The following is a 19,185-nucleotide window of genomic DNA, read 5'->3' on the forward strand; positions in this document are numbered from 1 at the left end:
AGGCCGGAGGGGGAGGAGGCGGCGGGCGCCGCGGCCGGGCCGGGGGACCCGAGTTGCAGCTACTTCTCGGCCTGCGGGGCCGCCGCGCACCCGAGTCTGCGCGGGTGGGAGCGGCCCGGGAGGCGGCCTCGCCTTGGGACCCACGGGGCTCCCGCCACCTCTGCAAGGTCTGCCAGGGCTCCTGATTCATTCATTCGTTAAACAAACACCCACCGAGATGCCGGGGCGCCGAGGCTGGAGGGGACCCCGGTGAACTGAACCTCCCCGGTCCAGGCCTTCGGGGATCGCGGTGCAGTCAGAGGGACAGACGAGTGGGGAAGCCCTCCCAAGCCCGGGTGCTGGGAGTCCCGGCTCACAGAAGACACTTCTGTGCCGGAGGGAGGGACCGTGTGTGGCCAGGCCAGGGGAGGGGAGAAGCGCCAGCCGAGCTCGGGGGTGGGGGGCGAGAGGGGAAGATGAGACCAGGTTGGGGGTGCGTGCCGCAGAGGGCTTGCATTTTATTCTATTAGCCATGAAAAAAGATTACCAGAGGAGGGAGGGGCTCGATTTGTATTTTAGGAAGATCTCTGACTCCTCAGTGGAGAAAGGATGGCAGAGGGCAGCCCGAAGCCAGGGACACCCCTCAGGAAGCTGCTGAGAGATGATGGCAGTGGACATGAAGATTAAAGATCAAGTTGAGAGCTATTAGGAATGTAGAACTGAAGAAATTGACAGGATTTGGGGACCGAGTAGATGGGAAGTTGATGGAGAAGAAGGGATCTGGATGACTTGGCTTGAGGCGGGGAGCCCTGGAGCAGGGTGGGGTTAGGGGTGGATGAGATCAGACTTGGACCTGGTGAGCGGGAGGTGGCAGCAGGCCAGCCAGGGGAGGTCACGTAAGAATCAACCATACTGCAAGGCTTAGAACGTGCCAGGCACGCTCTCAGGTTATTTAATGTCACCCTCACAATAAACCCATAAGGTGGGTGTTTTTATTGCCCTCAACCTCACAGAAAACAGAGACTTCGAAGAATGAAAGTGGTTTGTTTTAGAGCAAGTGGTGAAGCTGGATAAGGGGTCCAGAGCTCAGGGGAGAGGTGGAGAGGCATGAAGTCTGTAAGGACAGAGAGTTCCCCGATGACTCACGGGAGTCTCTGCAGTTCTAGGCGTCCGAGGGCCTGAGGGAAGTGGCATATTGAGCCAGGAAGATCTTGGGACTGTGGGTGAGGACAGAATTAATAGCCTTTAGGGGCTGAGAGTATTCAAGCAGATCTGTGGGAGTTTGGGGGTCTCTGGAGGTATTCAGAATCTGCTGGCAGCCATGGGGTGCTGGCTAGATTGTGGAGATGTGGGAAGGGGGTGATGTCTCTGGTGACAGCCTGTGGGGGCTGTGTCTGGGTTCTTTAAAGAGGATGTGGTTTGCAGGTGTCTGGTGAGATCTGGGTGGTAGGCCGGAGTCGGGGTATTGATTATATAGTCCCTGCAGAGCCCAAGGGCTTGGGGAGATGATGGATATGTAAGGTCCATGTTGAGGGGGAGGGATCTGTGGGAGGGTGTCTGCTAGGCCATAGCATCTGGGAGAACCCCAGTTCCTAGTGAGGCCTAAGCTTCTGAGAGTTGAATCAATAGCTCTCAACTTGATCTTCAATCTTCATGTCCACTGCCATCACCTCTCAGCAGCCACCAGAGGGGTCTCCCTGGCTTCAGGCTGCCCTCTGCCATCCTTTCTCCACTGAGGGGTCAGAGTTCTTCCTAAAACGCAAATCCGAGCCTCTCCCTCCTCTGGTAGTTTTTTTTTTCATGGCTAATAGAATAAAATTCAAGCCCTCTGCCCCCCCCTCCCCAGTCTCATCTTCCCCTCTCGCTCACCCATGGTAAATGTTGGGGTTGTGGCAAATGTGCTCAGACTTTCAAGAATTGGGCAGGTGACGAGGTGGGTCTAAGGTGACAAGCTTCATACAGGCCTGCCATGTGTGATGAGCTACTTGGCACATCCCCAAACATGGACATATACCACAGGTGGCACATCTCAGGCCTGAGAAACTCACAGCAAAGCCATACACAACACCCCCAGCCACACAACACACTCAGGCTTCAAGATGAGGGAGCTACTTGGCCCACCTTTTGGGACACACAATGTACAGGTCCCTTACCTAGTATACAGGACAGATAAGGGCAGCAGGACCCTACCCTGGATTCTCAGCCCGTCAGAAGCCCTCGCCACCATGTCTAACCCCCATGTCTGCCTCCCCACCAAGGAAGGTCCAGCCACTTCACTTCTTGGGACTTCTTGGCTAGGTTTTCTGAGCAGGGCCTCAGTGACCCCTAACTCTGGAGCCATGACCTGTGACATTGTAGCTTGGTGGTCTCTGATCTTGGGATTCAGCCACCTGGATCTGTCTTCAGCATCCTCAGGGCCTCCAGAGTGTTACAAGGATGATCCACTTGGATTGGAAATAACTTGAAAGTCATGGTCACCATCCCCAGGTTTCCAGGTTTCCACCGTCAGGTGGGCGGCAGGATTGGACCTGTCCCTTGTGGCCCTGAGGTGTTGTAATGGCACTTTGGAGCGGTAGCTATGGGAAGCCAGAATTTGTGTTGACATGAATGAGACCTGCGTGACAGAGCAATTAAGGGAGAGGTTGCCTTGGGAGCTGTCGCTGGGAGTTCTGGTAGAGGCAGCTCATCTAGGGTGTTGTTAGGGACCCACCAAAGTGACCTTGAAGGGCCCAGAGGTTGGGACTTCCATTCCTTATGGCAAAGGGAGGGGAAGGTGAGAATGCCTAAGGCAAGGCACTGAACGCAAATGCCTTGTGCTTCAGTTTTCTCTCACATTTGCACACCAGCATGCAGGGAAAGGCAAGGCTGGTGCTGCTGACTGCTGCCGACTGCTGCGGTAAGCTCTTCTCCCCTCCCTGCCCACCTCTGGCTCTCACCTCTCTGGGACTTCACTAGAGCTTGTCCCAGGAACCCTGGCATCTAGACCCTCAGACCCATTAATGCTAGAGCAGGTGAGTCAGCCACCAAATCTGCTGGTGCAGAGCAGGGGGGCCCTGGGACCGATTTAAGGCCCACTCCCAGAGGAGCGAATAGAACAGACTCTCTAGGACCCTGCGGACAAATCTGCCCTGACATGTCACCTCCCACCCGCAGCTGCCACCTTTAGGAAACTTTAGGTCCTTCGTGGACTTCATACAGGGTGCCTCTTGAGAGTACCCCCATCAGTTTAGAGGACTGTCAGGGGAGGGGCCTGGGGCTCAGCGTGCCATATCTAGCCCATCCTCTGAATTCCTTCAGAGACCTTGAAAAAGGAAGGCATCAGGCTGAACGAACCCTCTAGAAATTCTAACCTTGTCCAGGAATGGACAAAAAGCGTGGGTGCTGATGGGGGGAGTGGTGGCAGAGTGCCGGAACCGGGAATCGTAGAATTCTGTAGAAGACCCCCAGGGTCCGGGGCAGCACTGGTGGGAGGGGACCACTGGGGGCAGCCTGGCATCCTCGACCCCTCCCCCCTCCAGCGAATCAAGAAACCAGGCAGCGAGGCTCTGGGGGCTGCTTTTATGGGGACGATCTGACAGAGGGCATGGTCCGTACAAAACCAGGAACAATACATACATATATATATATTATATACAGAGACGCAGTCCTCCGGAGGGCGGGGCAGGGGAACCGCGGGCCCGAGAAGCCGGAAGCGCCCCGCGGCCCCGCGTAATAACTTCGTATAGCATACATTATACGAAGTTATCGCCGGGAATCGTAGAATTCTGTAGAAGACCCCCAGGGTCCGGGGCAGCACTGGTGGGAGGGGACCACTGGGGGCAGCCTGGCATCCTCGACCCCTCCCCCCTCCAGCGAATCAAGAAACCAGGCAGCGAGGCTCTGGGGGCTGCTTTTATGGGGACGATCTGACAGAGGGCATGGTCCGTACAAAACCAGGAACAATACATACATATATATATATTATATACAGAGACGCAGTCCTCCGGAGGGCGGGGCAGGGGAACCGCGGGCCCGAGAAGCCGGAAGCGCCCCGCGGCCCCGCCCACCCGGCCCCGCCCCCTCCATCTGCCGGGGTGAAGTGCACGATCCCCGGCACTGAGACAGCCAGCTCTTTCAGGGGGTGGGGCACGTTGGGGGGGCAGGAAGGGGCGGGCAAGAAATACTGATCAATGGCATGGTCTATTTACAGGGGACAAGGAGAAGCCAAAACGGGTGGGACGGGGTTGTCCGTTTTTAAAAAATGAACAAAAACCCAGGTCTGGGGCAGTGGCATGAGGAAGTGGCAAAATGACATGGATTCTGAAAGGGGAGGAGACCTGGGGGAGTCTCACCTCCCTTGGTCCAAGCCCCAATTTGGGGTTAAAGTGGGGAAATGAAGTCGATTTCACTTAGAAAGCAGGTTGCCAGCAGGGCAGCCCTGGTCTCCCAAAAGATGGTTAGTAAAATTTTGCCCTCCAGTCAAAACATTGGAAAACAGTATGGGTTGGGGTGGGGTGAAGCTGAATCTCTGTGTTGTTAGTACAAGGCTTCCACGTGTCCCCCTGGGCAGGGCAGGGTAAGGCCTGGTTCTCCATGAGAAATGTTCCCTTTGCCTAAGACCAGGATCTCTGCACCCAGGTCCCCTAAACTGACCTCCTCTCCTCCCTGGCATTCCTGGGCTTGACCAGGAAACCTGGACCCCAGAGAGGCCACAGAACAGTTCCAGGAGGAGGTTATGGCTATTTGGCACCTGGGAGAAGGGAGGCACAAGGAGAAATTGAGGGCTGCTGCCCCAGGAGAGGGGGAGCTGGGGACCAGGTGTCCTGGGACTCCTTTTCCTACTCTCACTCCCCTTGTCTCGAAGGATACATGAGAAATCAGTGCAGGCCAGGCTCAGCCTCCAGGCTCTGGGATGGACTCTATCCCTCCCTGCATAGGGGAACAGGGATGGGAGGAGGTGTCAAGGTAACCTCCCCAAGCAGGAAGGTCAGAATGCAACAGAGACAGCACAATAATGGGGGGAGAGGGAAGGGCCAAGAAGGTAGAATCTCAAGTCAAGAGGCCCAGGGCCACCCAGGTGCCCCATGAGCAGGGAGCAGCCTCCAGGTGGTGAGATGCTGGGAGAGCCCCCAGCCCCATTCCAGTCCAGAGACAAAAGCTGGAGGTTGTAAAGTCTGGCAGTTTGGTCTGCAGGTCCTTGTGTCCATCCACCACCCGGGCCAGCCCTTGGCACCCCCCGGCCTCTGTGCCTCAGCCCCATGGGGCAAGAAGGAGGCCGCCCTTCCAGCCACCTATGTCTGCCCGGGCCACCTTACAGGGGCCTGTGATATAGGCCCTCTGGTCCCTGAAGCTGGGGAAGGTGGGGTGGAGGGGTGAGGGGAGTCGGGGCACCTGTCCCCAGGCTGATAGGGAGCGGGGTGGGGTATTGAGGACAGGGGTGAGGGGACAATGGGAGAGGATTAAGTATTGTCCAGTCAAGGAATGATTCCTGTTAAGTAGAATTGGAGTTCCTCAGTGTTTGCAGGTTTCCTTCCAGTTCTGAGATCTGGAAAACAAAGGGGTGGGGAGGGTCAGGGCTGGACACCAGGCACAGGCTCTGCCCCTTCTGCCCCTTTGATGGGGATATGACCCCCCTCTTTTCTCCCTCCAGGATCCACAGGGTGGGTGCTAGATGGGGGCTTATGTGCAGCTCCTTCCACCAGGCCCTGCCCCAGGGCACCCCTGGGCCTACCTTGTCCAGGAGTTTGTCCATCTCCTCCTTCCTAGCTAGCTCTGACTCCTCCAGAACCCGACGCTGCGCTGTCTCCTTTTTCAGGAACTCAATCTCCCTGGTGACAGGCAAAGAACAGATGGTGCATAAAGGTGGGTGGTCTAGCTTCTGTCCAGGGAGAATCAGGGTCCTCAGCCCTGTCCTCAGCTCCACCTGGGCAACTCTGCCCCTCACCCTATTCTCAGGTCTGGAGGTCTCAGGTTTTCTCAAAGCCTCTGGGACCTGGCCCTTGTGTGGGCTCTGGAGCCCAGTCATTCCGGGACCAGGCATCCCCACCATGGGGCACTCCAACTTCTGTGCTCCTTGTCTCCCTACTCAGATGCCACGGGGACGGACTATAATCAAGGGGCCTCTCAATCCTCCATGGGCCCAGGACCCCCGCCCCCAGCCCCCAGGCCACGTACTTCTGCTGGTAGTCCTTGATGAGGCGCTTGGCCTTGCTGTACTTGCGCTCCAGGGCCTGGTACTGGGCCTGGGTCTCCCGCAGGTGCTCATCCACAGCCTGGCACAAGCTCTGGGCCTCGCCCCAGTAGCCCTCCAGCTTCTCCATGCGCTCCTTGTTCTCCTCCACACTCTGCTCCAGCTGGGCCTTCTCTACCCGCCAGCGTCCCTTCTCCTGCTCCAGGCTCTGCAGCTGAGAGCAGAAGGAGTGGACCCGAGTTGGTGGGGGCCAGAGGGAGCCAAGGGGCACCCCCATCCTGGCACTGAGGCCAGAGTCTCCAGGGGACTGCCGCAGATGTGGAGCCCACTGCACCCCAAATACTAACTCTCCTGGGCTGAGCCTGAGAGGGAAGAGGTGCCACCTTGGCCTCAGGGATCCCAGCCAGGGTCCCTGTCATTGCACCTACTCCCAGGGAGGCAGGAGGCCTCTGTTAGTCATTGACTAACCAGGTGACCCCAGTATAGACCTCCAATCCCTAAAAGCTCCATCCTGGATCCTCTGTTCTCTCCATACTTACTGCCCTGGGGCACGGTCCCACCTCTGTGCACTCTGAGTCCCAAATCCTGAAACACAGCCCAACCTTGCTCCCAACTTCCAGCCTTATCTCCCAGCTCCTCATAGTTACCACACCCCAAACCAGCCCCTCCACCTGCACAAACCTACACTTCCTTTCCTGACTTGCTCACTTCTATTAACAGGTGTCCCCATCTCAAAGCCATCCCAGCGTGCAATCCCAAGCCCGTGCCTGCCCCACCACCTTGTTTGCTGCAAACACCCCTTGCTCTCTGCACTCCAGCCACACAGGCCTTCCTGCAGATCCCCAGACTTGCTTTAGTGCCTTTGCACATGCTGTTCCCTCTCCTGGAATGTCCCTCATCTCCCCTCCCCCTTGCCTAGTTATTTCTCACTAGCTCACCCTTCAGCTCTCTGTTCAGTATATCACTTCCCCAGAGAAGCCTCCTGTGACTCCCTCAACAGCAGAGCCCCATAGCCTTCAACTAACCCCACCCCTCGTTCAGTCAGGCTCCTTCTGCTTTAGGAGCTCAGTAACCCTGTCCTCTCCAACAGAGCCCCATGTCAGCTTGTAACAATACCGCCACTGGTGTGCAGACTAAGCTGTGCAAGGAAAAGAATGAACTCTGCTTTTGCCCATCACAGGGACTAGAACAGAGCTGGGCATCTAGAAGGTACCCAACAAATGTTTGTAAATTGAATGCACAGATTTCTAACGCACCCCTCCCCTTCATGCTCTGCATACACTCAGGAACAAGGCCTGTCATCTTGACCCTGGAAATACAGCTCTAACCCATCCTTCCTTTCCATACCCTCAGCCTGTGCTCTGGCCAGTCCTGGCCCACCCCAATCAGAACACTGTCCAGGCCTCTGACCAGTTTGCCTGCTTCCAAGCCCTGCACACCCTCACGTCCTCCCATTTCATAGGCAGTGACCTTCCCGAAGCCCCCATATGGCCCCACAGCCCCATGCTGCCTACAGGACCAAGGCTAGGTCCTTAGAGGGGAGTCAGCAGGCTGCAGGTCACAGCCCACCTTGGCAGCCCAGCCCTGCTCCCACCTCTCCACAGGAATGGCGGCTGCAGCCTGGCAGGCCTCCTCCCAAGCCAACCTCCAAGGTCCAGCATGCATCTCTGCAGTAATGCTTTTCCTTCTGCCTCAGCCTTCTAAACCCTGTCCTTCCCTGAGGCTCGGCTTCACACTTTCCTCTCTATGTGTCTAGTAGGTGTATACCTGCACGAGAGAGCGTACACACCCATGTACCTCGGTGTGACATGTCTCTCCTCAGTGTAGCCCCTATAGACCCATCTCTCTCCACCACACCAGAAGCTTCATGCAGGTTGGGACTCCTACTCATCAGGCCCCAGTAGGGATCCTATGCAGACTTTTAATATGAAGTCTGTGTAACTACATGCCTACAAGTGCAAGCATCTGTGCATGGTACACATGCATGTTTACGTATGTTGTGTGTCACCACCTGGTTACATGAACATCAGCACCTCTGTGTTGCCTGCCCAGGTAAGAATGTACATGTCCCGTGATACTCTTCCTAGACCAGGTAGTCTGAATGATGGTCACTCCTGTGAGTCTGAGAGCAGGCAAATGCAGAGTGGGTCTATGTAACCAGGCGGATGCTCCTGGGTGTAATGTCACATAAAGCACAGGTCCAGTGTCTCTGTGATTTCATCCATGTAGAATGGGTGTCTCTAGGTGACTGGATCCAGGCTGGCATGTGACAGTGTGTGTATCTTTGGGTAATTTGTATTTATCACTGGGTCTGTGTTCAGTGAACGGAGTGCGACTTAGTGAGCTTCAGTATAATAGCTAATATTTTGACTTTTTATTGAGCACCAATGATATGTCAGACACTGTGCGAAGGACTTTACGTGTATTATTTCATTTAATCCTCACAGTGATCCTCTGGTGTTGGTACTGTTATTACCCCACTTTACAGGCAAGGAGACTGAGGCACAGAGCAGCAAGTGAGTGGTAGAACAGATGGGTCCCGAGCTCAAGCTCTTAATACTATGTCCCCTTAACTCAGAGCAGCCTGTTCTGTGGGTGCCTGTGTCTACGGGTGGTGTACAAGTACTGGCACACACAAGTGTGAGGGATCCTTCCCCTGGCCCTCAGACCCTGTTTCTCAACACACACATCCCCTCACCTTTCTTTTAAGCTGCTGGATCTCTGCCTCAGTCACAGCGTGCTTGATCTGGAGCTGTAGGGCACAAGGGCTGGTGCTCAGCTCCGGCTGGGGCAGGCAGTGCTGCAGGACAGGATACTGGCCCAACTTTGTCCTCCACCACCCCAGGGACCCCTCCTCTTCCCACCTCCTTGAACTTGTGCACCAGCTTCTCGGGCTCCATGTCCACAGGGGACAGTGCATCCTCGTTCTCTGCTAGCTCAAACACCTCGATGGCCATCTCGCTGCCTGGGAACGTGGGGCTCAGCTCCTCATCCTCGTCAGTGGCGTACTCTCCCGTCTGTGAAGGGAGATAGGAGACTGTGGACCCTACCCACCCCGCCTCCCTCAGCCCTGATCACCTGGGCTTAGACCAGCAGCAGTCTGTCCATGTTAGACTGGACGCTAGCCAGGGGTGTGGCTCATGGGTCCCCCATCTTTCTGGGGCTGCATCAGAGGCATGGTTTGTGTCCTCCCCCCAAAAGCTGGGGAGCGCCTTGAGGGCAGTGATAGTTTCCCTATAAGACTGGGACCCTGAGGAAACAGCCTGTACTTTCCCCTCATACTACAGGTCCCCTAAGGTCTGGACCTGTCTTCCTCCTCAGATTAGGTCCCCTGAGGTTAGGAGCTATGCTGTCCCATTAGAATGGGGGCTCTTTGAGGGAACTGTTTCCTTGCAGGACCAGGAAGGTGCTCTGAAGACAGGATGTGACTCTTCCATCAGCCTAGAGGTTCTTTGAGGGGAGGGTCTGTATCTCTTCCCTCAGACTGGGGCTCCCCTGGGATAGGAGTGGCACTTGGGGCTTCCTTACAAACCCTGGGGAAGCTGTGGACAGAAGATGACTGTCATGCTTCATCTAGCCGCCAGGGGGCGATCGTGCTGCTGGCCCGGCCAGGAGTCCCTACCTCCTCGTCATCCTCTCCGTACTGGGCGTATCTCTGCTCCATCATCTCCCGCTGCCATCGCTCCTGTTCCAGGGTCTGCTGAATTAGCTGGGCCACTTCGCTCTGCTCCCCCGGCCGCTCCCGGCCAATCATGAACCTGCAGGGACACCAGAGCCATCCCCTGCCTCTGTCCTCCGCTGGGTCATGCTGCCATCCTCCCTGCTGGCGCTCCCGTCTCCAAACCCATGCCTTCCCAGGGGAGGGGAAATGAGAGGACTGAGTCCAGAGGCTGCAGTGTTAATAATGAATGGGGAGGCTGCGGGCCCTATTGGGTTTCCTTCCCAGGGGAGGCCAGAAGGCCCACTTGCCCTCTTGGCCAGTTTTGGAGGAGGAGGGATGTCACCAAACTTTGGACTGGGCTGCAGGAGACATGAGGTCAGGAGCTGCCAGAGTCAGGGCCCTTCCCCCACCATATGGGAGAAAGTGAGGCAGAGGAATGGTGAAGATGACCCACCCTAGCAGGGCTGGGGCTGTGGAGGTGTGTGTCTTGGGTATGTTCCAAGCCCCTGAGCTTCAGGAAGGGGCGGGATGATGATGACTGGAGATTAGGATGGAGAGGAAATAGTGGAACTTCCAGGCACCAACCCCTCCTCCCTGTGGCCACCCACATCCTGTTTCTCTCCACCACCCTTTCCTGGCGGCAGTGCCCCTCTTGGAGGGGGTAGGGAATGATCCCTGAATGTTATGCCAGCAGTGGAATGGACACAGGGAGCTTCTAATCCAATCCCTTTCATTTACAGGCCCAGGGAGGAGTCTTCCCAGGGTTACATGGGGCTGGTCAGGAGGGAGGGATGAAGTTCCGTATGAGGGGACCTCAACTGGGCTGGCATTCATCCTGCACATCTTGGTTCTTCAATGAGTGAGTCAGGGACAGGTAAGAGGGAAGGAGAATAAGCACAAGAGGAAAGTTTGGAGGGGCAGTGGACCTTGAAGCCGGAACACTGGTGGCCAGCAGTGGCCATGGAGCACAGGATGGGAAGACAGGCATGACAAAGGGGCTGTGGGCACAGCAATCACTTCAGGCAGGAAGTCAGTGGACCCTCTGTGAAATGGGCCACCCAGAACCTTCGCTGGATGTGGGCAGTGGGCAGAGTGGCTGGATGAGGGCCGAGCCTCCTGCCTGCCCCCACGCCCCACCCACCCCTGCCCCCTGGGTTCTCACCGCACTCGGCCCTTGGTGTTGCGGAGCACAGAGGCTGCAAAGCTCTGGGTCACTCCCACCAGACTTGTTCCATCCACTTCCACCAGGAGATCGTTCACCTGGATCCTAGGGGAGACAACGTTAGTTAAGGGGATCACAAGAGGAACTGTGGAGCTAGGGTAGAGGTGGTCTCCCTCCTATCCAAAAATTCCAGGCTCAGTCTCCACAGGGACCTGGTACTTTGTCTACCTGCATAAAATTCATGAGGCCAGAGGATGAGGGATCAGGCAGGTGCACCCATGTGTGCAGTTCAAGCCAGGCAAGCAAAGCAGACACAGGCATCCAGGACCAGGAGAGGTGGCAGGCACACTTCCCGTGACAATCACACTCTTGTCCCCTCCTCCCTCACACCTGACAGAGCGGTGTGATGTCCTCAGAGCTCATCTCTGCCATGCACACAGGCAAGGGGCACACACGTGACATGGCTTCCTCTGACATTTCTGCACAGAGCTAATCCACAGATGTTCTCCCATATGCCTGAGACCCAAGTAGCACTCTCAAGTTCACGTACCATCCCACACACCTGAAACAGGTGCACAACCCCCAATGCACTCCAGCTGTGGCACTGGAAGCCCTTGTTTGCCACACAAGAAGGGGAGACATGGGGGTGGTCCTGGCCTGGGGAGGGGAATGAAGAATATTGGGGTACCCTTGGATACCTCCTTCCTCCACTCCCACCTCCCTGGGAGCTCCAGGCCTTCTCTCAGGGGTCCCATGTGGAAATGGAGGAAATGGCCTCTTGTAAAGAGCTCACCCCCACATGCCCCCCACTTCCATGTGGGCACAAGCTTGTGGACACGCTCACACAGGCACACACACTCCCCACACTGCCAAAAGGTGACAAGGGGAAAGGCTCTGGAAAGTTTAAATCAGGAAGGAGAGGGGGTGAGTGAAAGGACAAGGACTGTCACCCTTCCTGTTCCCTGGACCCCTCCATGCCACCTGGGCCACAATAGGCAGAAGCTCCCTGAATGAGGCCATCCCATCTCTAGCAACATGACCTTAAAGTCACCCAGCCCTCACAAGGACACCAACTCACTTCCATCCTCGTTCTCTCTGCTCCAGCCAGACCTGCCTGCTTTAGGCTCCCCTGCGTGGAACCTTTGTGCCCCCTCGGCCTTGCTAGCTCCTGCTTGTCCTTCAGCTCTCAGCTCCAGTGTCACCTCCTCCAGGAAGCCTTCCCTGACACCCAGAGAAGTCAAGCCCTCCTTTTTTATGCCTTCATGGCACCCGTATTTTTCCTCCATTTCGTCATTTTCTGTGCTCACTTGTTGAATGTCTGTCTACCTCACTGTGCTGCACACTTCCCAAGGGCAAGCTCCTTACCACTGACTTCCCAGGGCTTGGCACCAGCCCAGCAACAGAGTTAGGGATATAATATTTTTTAACCGAAAGAAAATGCTCAAATGTACTCCAGACACACAGCTCCATGCCCACACTCACCCTCCAAAGGCGCAATACACACCCCAAACCAGGACACACAACACCCACGCACAGCCCCCCAACTTGACCATTTTCCTCCTCTAGAACGTGAATGCCCTTAGGGCAAAGGCTTCTATCTGTTCTGCTCACTGTGTAGCCCCTAGGCCTGGAACAACACCTGGCACAGTGAACAGCTGAACTACACACAGAGCACAGAAGACTCCCAGGGAATGGCCCATGCCCCCTGCTTAGTGGCTCACCCCACAGGTGATGGCTGGCAAAGGAGGGAGTTGGGCAAGAATGGGGAGGGTGGGGGGTGGTACCTGCCATCCCGATGGGCTGCGCCACCCTCAGTCACAGTCTTGACGAAGATGCCCAGCTTCTCCAGGCCCATGTCCGCCCCGGCCCCCATGCCGATGATGCTGATGCCCAAGCCCTCGGAGTCTGTGGAGCAGAGGGTGGTGAGATGCCAGGGCATGGGGGGAGGTCGTGGAGCTCCAGATGAGGGCTTGTGGGGGGCATGGGGTAAGAGACCTCATTCTAGGGCACAGTCCCACATCCAGATGCAGTCCCCATGCCTAAGTGGATACCCCACAACTGGGGAAGGGGCATGGGTCTGTCCACCCCAGGTTTGCAAGCCAGCTAGGTTGGCTCTTGGGTCACTCCCTGCCCTACCAAAAGAACTGATGAGCAGCAGGATGTGCCAAGGGTGGCAAGGGCGAGTGAGAGACTTGTGTACACAGATACAAGTGTGTGGCTAGCATGGGGTGGCCGTGGCAGGGTTTGGCCCTAAGCCTTTAGGCCTTCTCCCTCTCTAAGCAGACTCATCTCTGTTTCTCCCCTCTCCACACCTGCCCCCACCTGCCTCGTGGGCCTCTGACATCCAAACTCATGCCCTTCCCCCCCACAAACACTCCCTGGTGGGGGATGGCACCACCACCCACCAGCTGCCAGTCCTGGGAGGTACCTGGATCCCTCTCCCCCTCACAGCCTCCGCCTAAGTCCAGTACACCAGATCCTGCTGCTTCTACCCCTGAGGCTCTTTTCAGTCCACCCACTCCCTGCTCTGCCATCATCGTGTCCACACCACAGCGGTCTCTCTCCATCTCCTTGTGACCCCTCTCCCTACATCACAGCCTGGTCTGGTCTTTGTAGAACACCTTTCCCATGCCCAGCACCGGCCCCCAAGCCATCCCAGAAAAGGACCATGTCCTCCCCATGGTCTGCGAAGCCTGGGTGTACACCTTTGTCACCCTCCCTGTGGAAATGCACCCTGCACGCTGCCCTCAACTCCTGTTCTACAGAGCTTCACTCAAGCATCACCTGCTGGGGATCCCCCTCTCCAGTCTGGTCAGGCCTCCTGTTGAATGCTTTCCCAGCACCTATTGCAGTGCATAAGGACGCAGTTAGATGCGACTGTTCCATGATGTCTGCCTCCCCCATCGGCCTCCTGGAGGAGACACGCTCCTGAGAGCCTGCTTATGCCCGTCACGGTATCCCCAACACAAAGCTCAGGACCTTGCACACAGTACTCAGAGCTCTGTTAATGGAATAAGCAAATGTCCTTTCCATGACAGGGTTGGTGGGGGTGTGAGCTTGGGCTGGTGGGAGTCACGTGTATCTGTGGGGTGCTGATGCGAAGGCCATCAAAGGCCTGAGTCAGGGGAAGAGGCCCAAGATGTCCGTGGGAGCCCCTGAGGGCACAGGACAGAAGCTGGCACCAGAGAGGAGACCTGGCTCAACCCCGGCTTTGCCCACATGGTCTGGGCCCCTGGCCTCTCACCCTTTTCCAGCTCCACAGGGAACAGCTCCAACCTCTCCACCCGCTTCTCCAGCTCGTATTCAGCAGAGGCCGCCATGGGATCCACATCCTCATTGCGACGATCGTAGTCCTCATTAGAGTAGGTGCTGAACACCTGGAGAGGGGCAGCTTGTCAGAGAGGCCAGCAGGAGGGTGAGGGCAGAACTGGCGTGAGGTCGAGGGGGCAGGCTGAGCCACCCACCCCATGGCCCCCTCCCCTCCTGCCACATGCCTTTCCCCTGCCCCCAGAGAGGCCTGAGATGAGGCCTTGCCCAGTCCCGCAATGACCCCAGCTCCGAGCTCTGGAGCCTCAGGGCTAAGAGAGAAAGGGACCCGGCCTTGCCTGACCCACACTGTTATGCATGATCTGCTGGAGGAAGGGCAGGGCAATCAGACTCAGGAACGCAGACACCCAGGTCAGAGAGCACATGAGAGATGAGGACACAGAGGGCCAGGTAGACACAAAGACACAGACGCAGGGAGGAAGGAACAGGCTGAGCAGGAGAGGGGAAGAGGAGGGGAGAAAGAATGAAGAGGATGCTGGAGGCTGCCAGATGGGGAGGAGGGGGGAGCGGGTGTGAGACATGGGCAGAGTGGAGAGAATAGGGGAGCAGGAGAGAGAGGCACCCAGGACTGGCTGGGACCTGAAACTGAGGAGGATGCTGCGGTGGGGGAGGGGAACAGGAGAGTCCACCTCTACCCCCATGGGGAAAGGGCAGGCCCTCCACCCCCAGGTGCCCCTCAGGTGGCAGGAGCAGGGGAACAAGCTGGGCTCCTATGGCCTTCCTTGCATGCCCCGGCCCCTCTCCCCCAAGAATAGCAGCTCTCAGAGTGATGCCCTGTTCTCCACGCACTGGTTGGCTCAGGCATAGGCCCTAGGCCCTGGAGAGACCAAGGAGAGGGGGGAAGTGGCAGCCTCTCTGACACTGTCCACAGTGAACCCAGGCTTGGTCCCTCCTGTACCCTGCTGTCTCCCTCCTCCTGTGTCTCTCAACAAAGAGGGGAATTTCCAGCTCCGACCCTCCCCAAAAGAACAGAGAAGGTGGGGCAGGGGCTCAGAGGGGGTGCCTAATTCTGGGCCCAGGCAGGGGTGCCCCCAGTGGGAGGTTAATGAGCACCATTTGGGGTACCATGACATTCAGGCTTCATTGCCTGCAGCGACAGGCTGACACCACTTGGAGCAAAGTGGGGGTAGGGAAGGGTGGTGAGCAGCTTTACAGATGACTGGGCCTGAGGCCTAAGGAGCTGGAGTGGGACACCATCTCCCCCAAGGCCCTTGCCAGGGCCCCCTCTGCTGCAGGAGCAGATCCATGGGCACCCTGGCAGGCAGCAGCACTCTTGTGTCCCAGCTTTTGTTTGGGCTTGCTCCATGTCATCCCCACCCCCTCACTGCCACAGTGGGAGGGGGAGGGGTGCTCATGGGACTAGAAGCATGGCTGCGAGGGGCCTTTGTGGTCACTTAGCTCAGTGCCCTCAATTTCACAGCATCAGAGAAGTCTGGGCTCAGGCCCTTAGAGCTTGTTCATCCATTGTGCAGTGGTTGGTGGACGGTTCTCCCAACATCTGCCCAGTGCCTCCTAGCTCCTTAAAGGAATGGGCTGCCCATTCCGCACACAGTCCAAGATACCAGGTCCGCTGCCAAAGGACACATGGGTTAGCCAGTGGCAGGGCAGGATGAGACTGCACCCAGCTGGGTTCTGGTGGGTGGGACACCGGTGACTCTGCCCCAGGCACTGGGACAGGGGCTGGAGTGACCCTGGACCCAGCAAACTGGCTTTGGCCTACTTTTGCATCTGAGTCCCTTGACCTTCACCCTCTGCTTCAGGAGATAGGGTCCCCTCATCCCTCAGTCTTTGTGGGCTCCTGGATCAACAAAACCCCTCCCCCCCCACACACTCAGATGACCACAACCACTGCAACCTCCAAAACACACCCTCACAGCCTGTCCTGGGCTTCACACTCCCCTCTTTTCTCAAATCCTGTCCACCTTTCAAATCCTGCCCTGTGCAGGAATCCCAGGCCTCAGGCTAGTTTGTAGTCTTCCAGACCACTCCCCACCCCTCCTCAGGCTGCCCACCATCATATGCCTATCAGAGGGCTTTGGGCTCAGTCCTACCTCCAGGTGAGGACTGGAATTGGGTTGTCTGCCCTCAGCTGAAGCCTCCACCTCCATAAGGGCAACAATTGGACTCAGTACTGATGCAGAGGTGGGGGCAGGGAGAAGAAAAACCCCTGTGCCAGGGTGGGGAGGAGAAGATCCCCAGCAAAGCCCAAAGACAGACACATTAAGGTCCGCACCACACACCCTGGCTTTCACACTGGGCCGGGCCGGTGAGCTCCAGCGTCACCAGGGAGTCGGGAAGCACTGCTCCAAATCATGTGCTATTTTTTACCAAAAAATCAGGGTAAGGTGTCAAATATAGACAGTCACCGGCCCAGACCAAACTCCATGTCTGAGGTCATCAGGCTGCTCAGAGAACTGGTGGGAGTGTGGGTGTGGGTGTGGGTGTGGGTAGGGGGATCCTGACTCCCTCAGAGTCCCATGAAATACCATAATCCTCCATCCCACTGCCTTGAGAAGGGGAGAGGGGATGGGAGGAGACTCCTAAGGTCCCAGCTCAGGGGAAGGGGCCTGCCTGGGAGGGAGCAGCAGCCACTCACTTTTAGCCTTTTAGGCCTCCCGCTGGGGTGGGAGGTGGGAGGGGGCACAGGTGAAGATATTCTGGGACGGGTGAGAAGAAACTTGGGCAGCTTCAGTGTCTAGGAGTAGTTATGGAAACTACAAGCAAACACATAGGGGGTTGGCTGCAGAGGGGTAAAGGCTAGGCAGGGTCCAGGCCAAGGAAAATCCAGGGACCCACGGCTGGGCACAGCTGAGCCTGGGGCAGTGAGCAAGAACCATCAGGCTGAATGTGCCAGCCAAGAGCAGAGGGTGGTGGGAAGTAGGAGTGGCCTGGGGTGGTTCATTCTCCCCAGGGGATGCCCCCTCCCCATTGGCACTGTTCTGAAGATCTCAAAGCACTGGCACAGCCCGCAAACCAATCACCAATAGTGGTGGTGGGGGTGGGCAAACTGAGACCCCCCCCCCAAAAGGGACAGCTCTCATCCCTCTTTCAGGGTACTCAGAGAAAGTGGCAAGAGCACTTGGGGCCTGCCAAGGCTTTGGGAGTCGGTCCTGTTGAGCTGCCAAGAGCAAAGACATGCCACTGTTACCAGGCACCCTGGGGGATTTCCCTGCCCCACCTCCTATTCTCTGTTCCCTGCAAAATCCCCCATAAAGGCCATACAAGGTGCCTCCTCCCTGTGCCACCCAGGACCCCCAGTTGCTAGCCCAGCACAGACTCCCAGGGAACAGGGCCCCAGCCTGGGCCTTTTCCCCAACCCCAGTCACATGGCCAGAGCCTAGCTCACCCCCACGACCTGCTTCCTTCTTTCACTTCTGCAAAGTTGGAGTCGGGGTACAGACAGGGTGGAGGAAGGGCTGCCCTGCCGTCTCCAGCACCTTAGTTTTGGGAAGTTCCTGGCTCCCCGACCCCCCACCCAGCTTCCATATAGGGGGAAAACAAGGAGGGTTTCTAAGCTCCCTGACTCCTTCTTCTAGGATGCATGTGGGGAGTCTCTCCTGAAGACTCACACAGCCCTTCACACCACCAAGCCCCAGCCTGTGACAGCCTCTGGAGGAGGGATTGTCTGGGAAAGTTAGAGTAAGCAGGTGTCCCAGTACCCGCGTGGGGCAGGACGGGTACATCAGAGCACTGGGAGGTGCCGCAGGCAGAGGAACCTGAGGGCAGGTCTGGGCAGGCCACCCCCTTCCCAGACTTGAACTTCGTCCCCCTCTGACAAACAGCTGGAGCTCCCCCACGTCCCCCTCAGGGTGGGAACTTCTGGGAAGGGGGCTGGGTGGCAGGGGCTGACTCAGCCTGCCAAACTCGGCTGGCGAGGCGGGGGCGACGGCGTGCACGTGGCAGGGGCGGCGCGGGGGTGGGAGGGGGCTCACTTACTTGGATGGGAGCTGTGCTGAAGTGGATCTTCCGGCTCGGGGCCGGGTCCTCTTCCTCCGATAGCCCCGGGATCTCCACGCACCCTGACTCGGGCTCGTAGGGAGGCTCCCCATCCTCTTCCTCGTCTTCGTCGTCCTCCTCCAGGGCACTGCCCCCAGAGTCTTCCCCCAGCCCACTATAGGCACTCACGTCCACCAAGTCCGCCTCTGAGAAGTCCTCCTTCTTGGACTCATCCGCCTCCTCCGGGGCCACGTCCGGGGCCCGGACACTGCTCACCCCCCTCTCTGGCGCTGCCACCGTCGCCACCTCCTCCTCGGGGGCCGCTTGGGCCTTCTGCTCCTCGGGCGCATGGCTGGCTGTGGTTGCCAAGGTGCTGCCATTCTCCAAGGCCGCGTGGACCGTCACCTCGGCCTGGATCACTTCTCCGGGCGCCAACTCGGCCTCCGACTCCCCGCTCTCTTCCACCTCCACCGGCTTAATCTTGCGCACCTCCCGGGGCTTGGGGGGCGGCCGAGCAGGAGCCACTCGGTGCTGCGGGGGCTGCTGCCCTCCAGGGCCACGCTCCTTCTCGGCTGGGGCATCCCCCGACGGGGCGGGCGGTGGCTGAAACACCCGGGACCGCTTACTGACCAGCTTCGAGTTGACATGGGGAGCCCCTGCGGCCGCGGCCCTGGGGGGCCCAGGCCCACGGTGGAGGCCGGTCCTCGAGTCGGCCTTTTCGAAGACGGCGCTGAGCTGGCTGACCGTCGGCGACACGGCGTCGGCGTCCAGCTTGTCCAGCGCCTCGGTGCTGCCGTTGAAGCGCACCACGACGTCCAGCTTCCGGTCCTGCAGGCCGGCGCGCTCCTGCCTCAGCAGCCGCCGCGCCGCGGCCTCCTTGTCGCCGCCGGTGGCCGCCGGGGCGCTCCGTTCGAACAGCTTCCGCGTCTCCTGCAGCCGGGACGGCGGGTG

At 57.9% G+C, this 19,185-nt stretch overlaps 1 protein-coding gene across 1 annotated transcript in view; it reads right to left on the reverse strand.

Moving 5' to 3' along the window:
* LOC103589771 (neurabin-2-like) overlaps positions 1–19,185 on the reverse strand; it is a 50,192-nt gene that overhangs the window by 19,597 nt on the left and 11,410 nt on the right. The window contains exons 3-12 of the mRNA XM_008571815.1: positions 18,235–19,184; positions 14,216–14,348; positions 12,756–12,876; positions 10,972–11,076; positions 9,771–9,906; positions 9,013–9,165; positions 8,847–8,900; positions 6,133–6,362; positions 5,690–5,786; positions 4,612–4,708 (exon numbers count right to left, since the gene is read on the reverse strand). Coding sequence (XP_008570037.1) covers positions 4,612–4,708; positions 5,690–5,786; positions 6,133–6,362; positions 8,847–8,900; positions 9,013–9,165; positions 9,771–9,906; positions 10,972–11,076; positions 12,756–12,876; positions 14,216–14,348; positions 18,235–19,184 — 2,076 coding nt within the window. The remainder of the gene's footprint in view (positions 1–4,611; positions 4,709–5,689; positions 5,787–6,132; positions 6,363–8,846; positions 8,901–9,012; positions 9,166–9,770; positions 9,907–10,971; positions 11,077–12,755; positions 12,877–14,215; positions 14,349–18,234; position 19,185) is intronic.

This window comes from Galeopterus variegatus, unplaced genomic scaffold (genome assembly GCF_000696425.1).
Source record: "Galeopterus variegatus unplaced genomic scaffold, G_variegatus-3.0.2 Scaffold723, whole genome shotgun sequence".
NCBI classification, from domain to species: domain Eukaryota; kingdom Metazoa; phylum Chordata; class Mammalia; order Dermoptera; family Cynocephalidae; genus Galeopterus; species Galeopterus variegatus.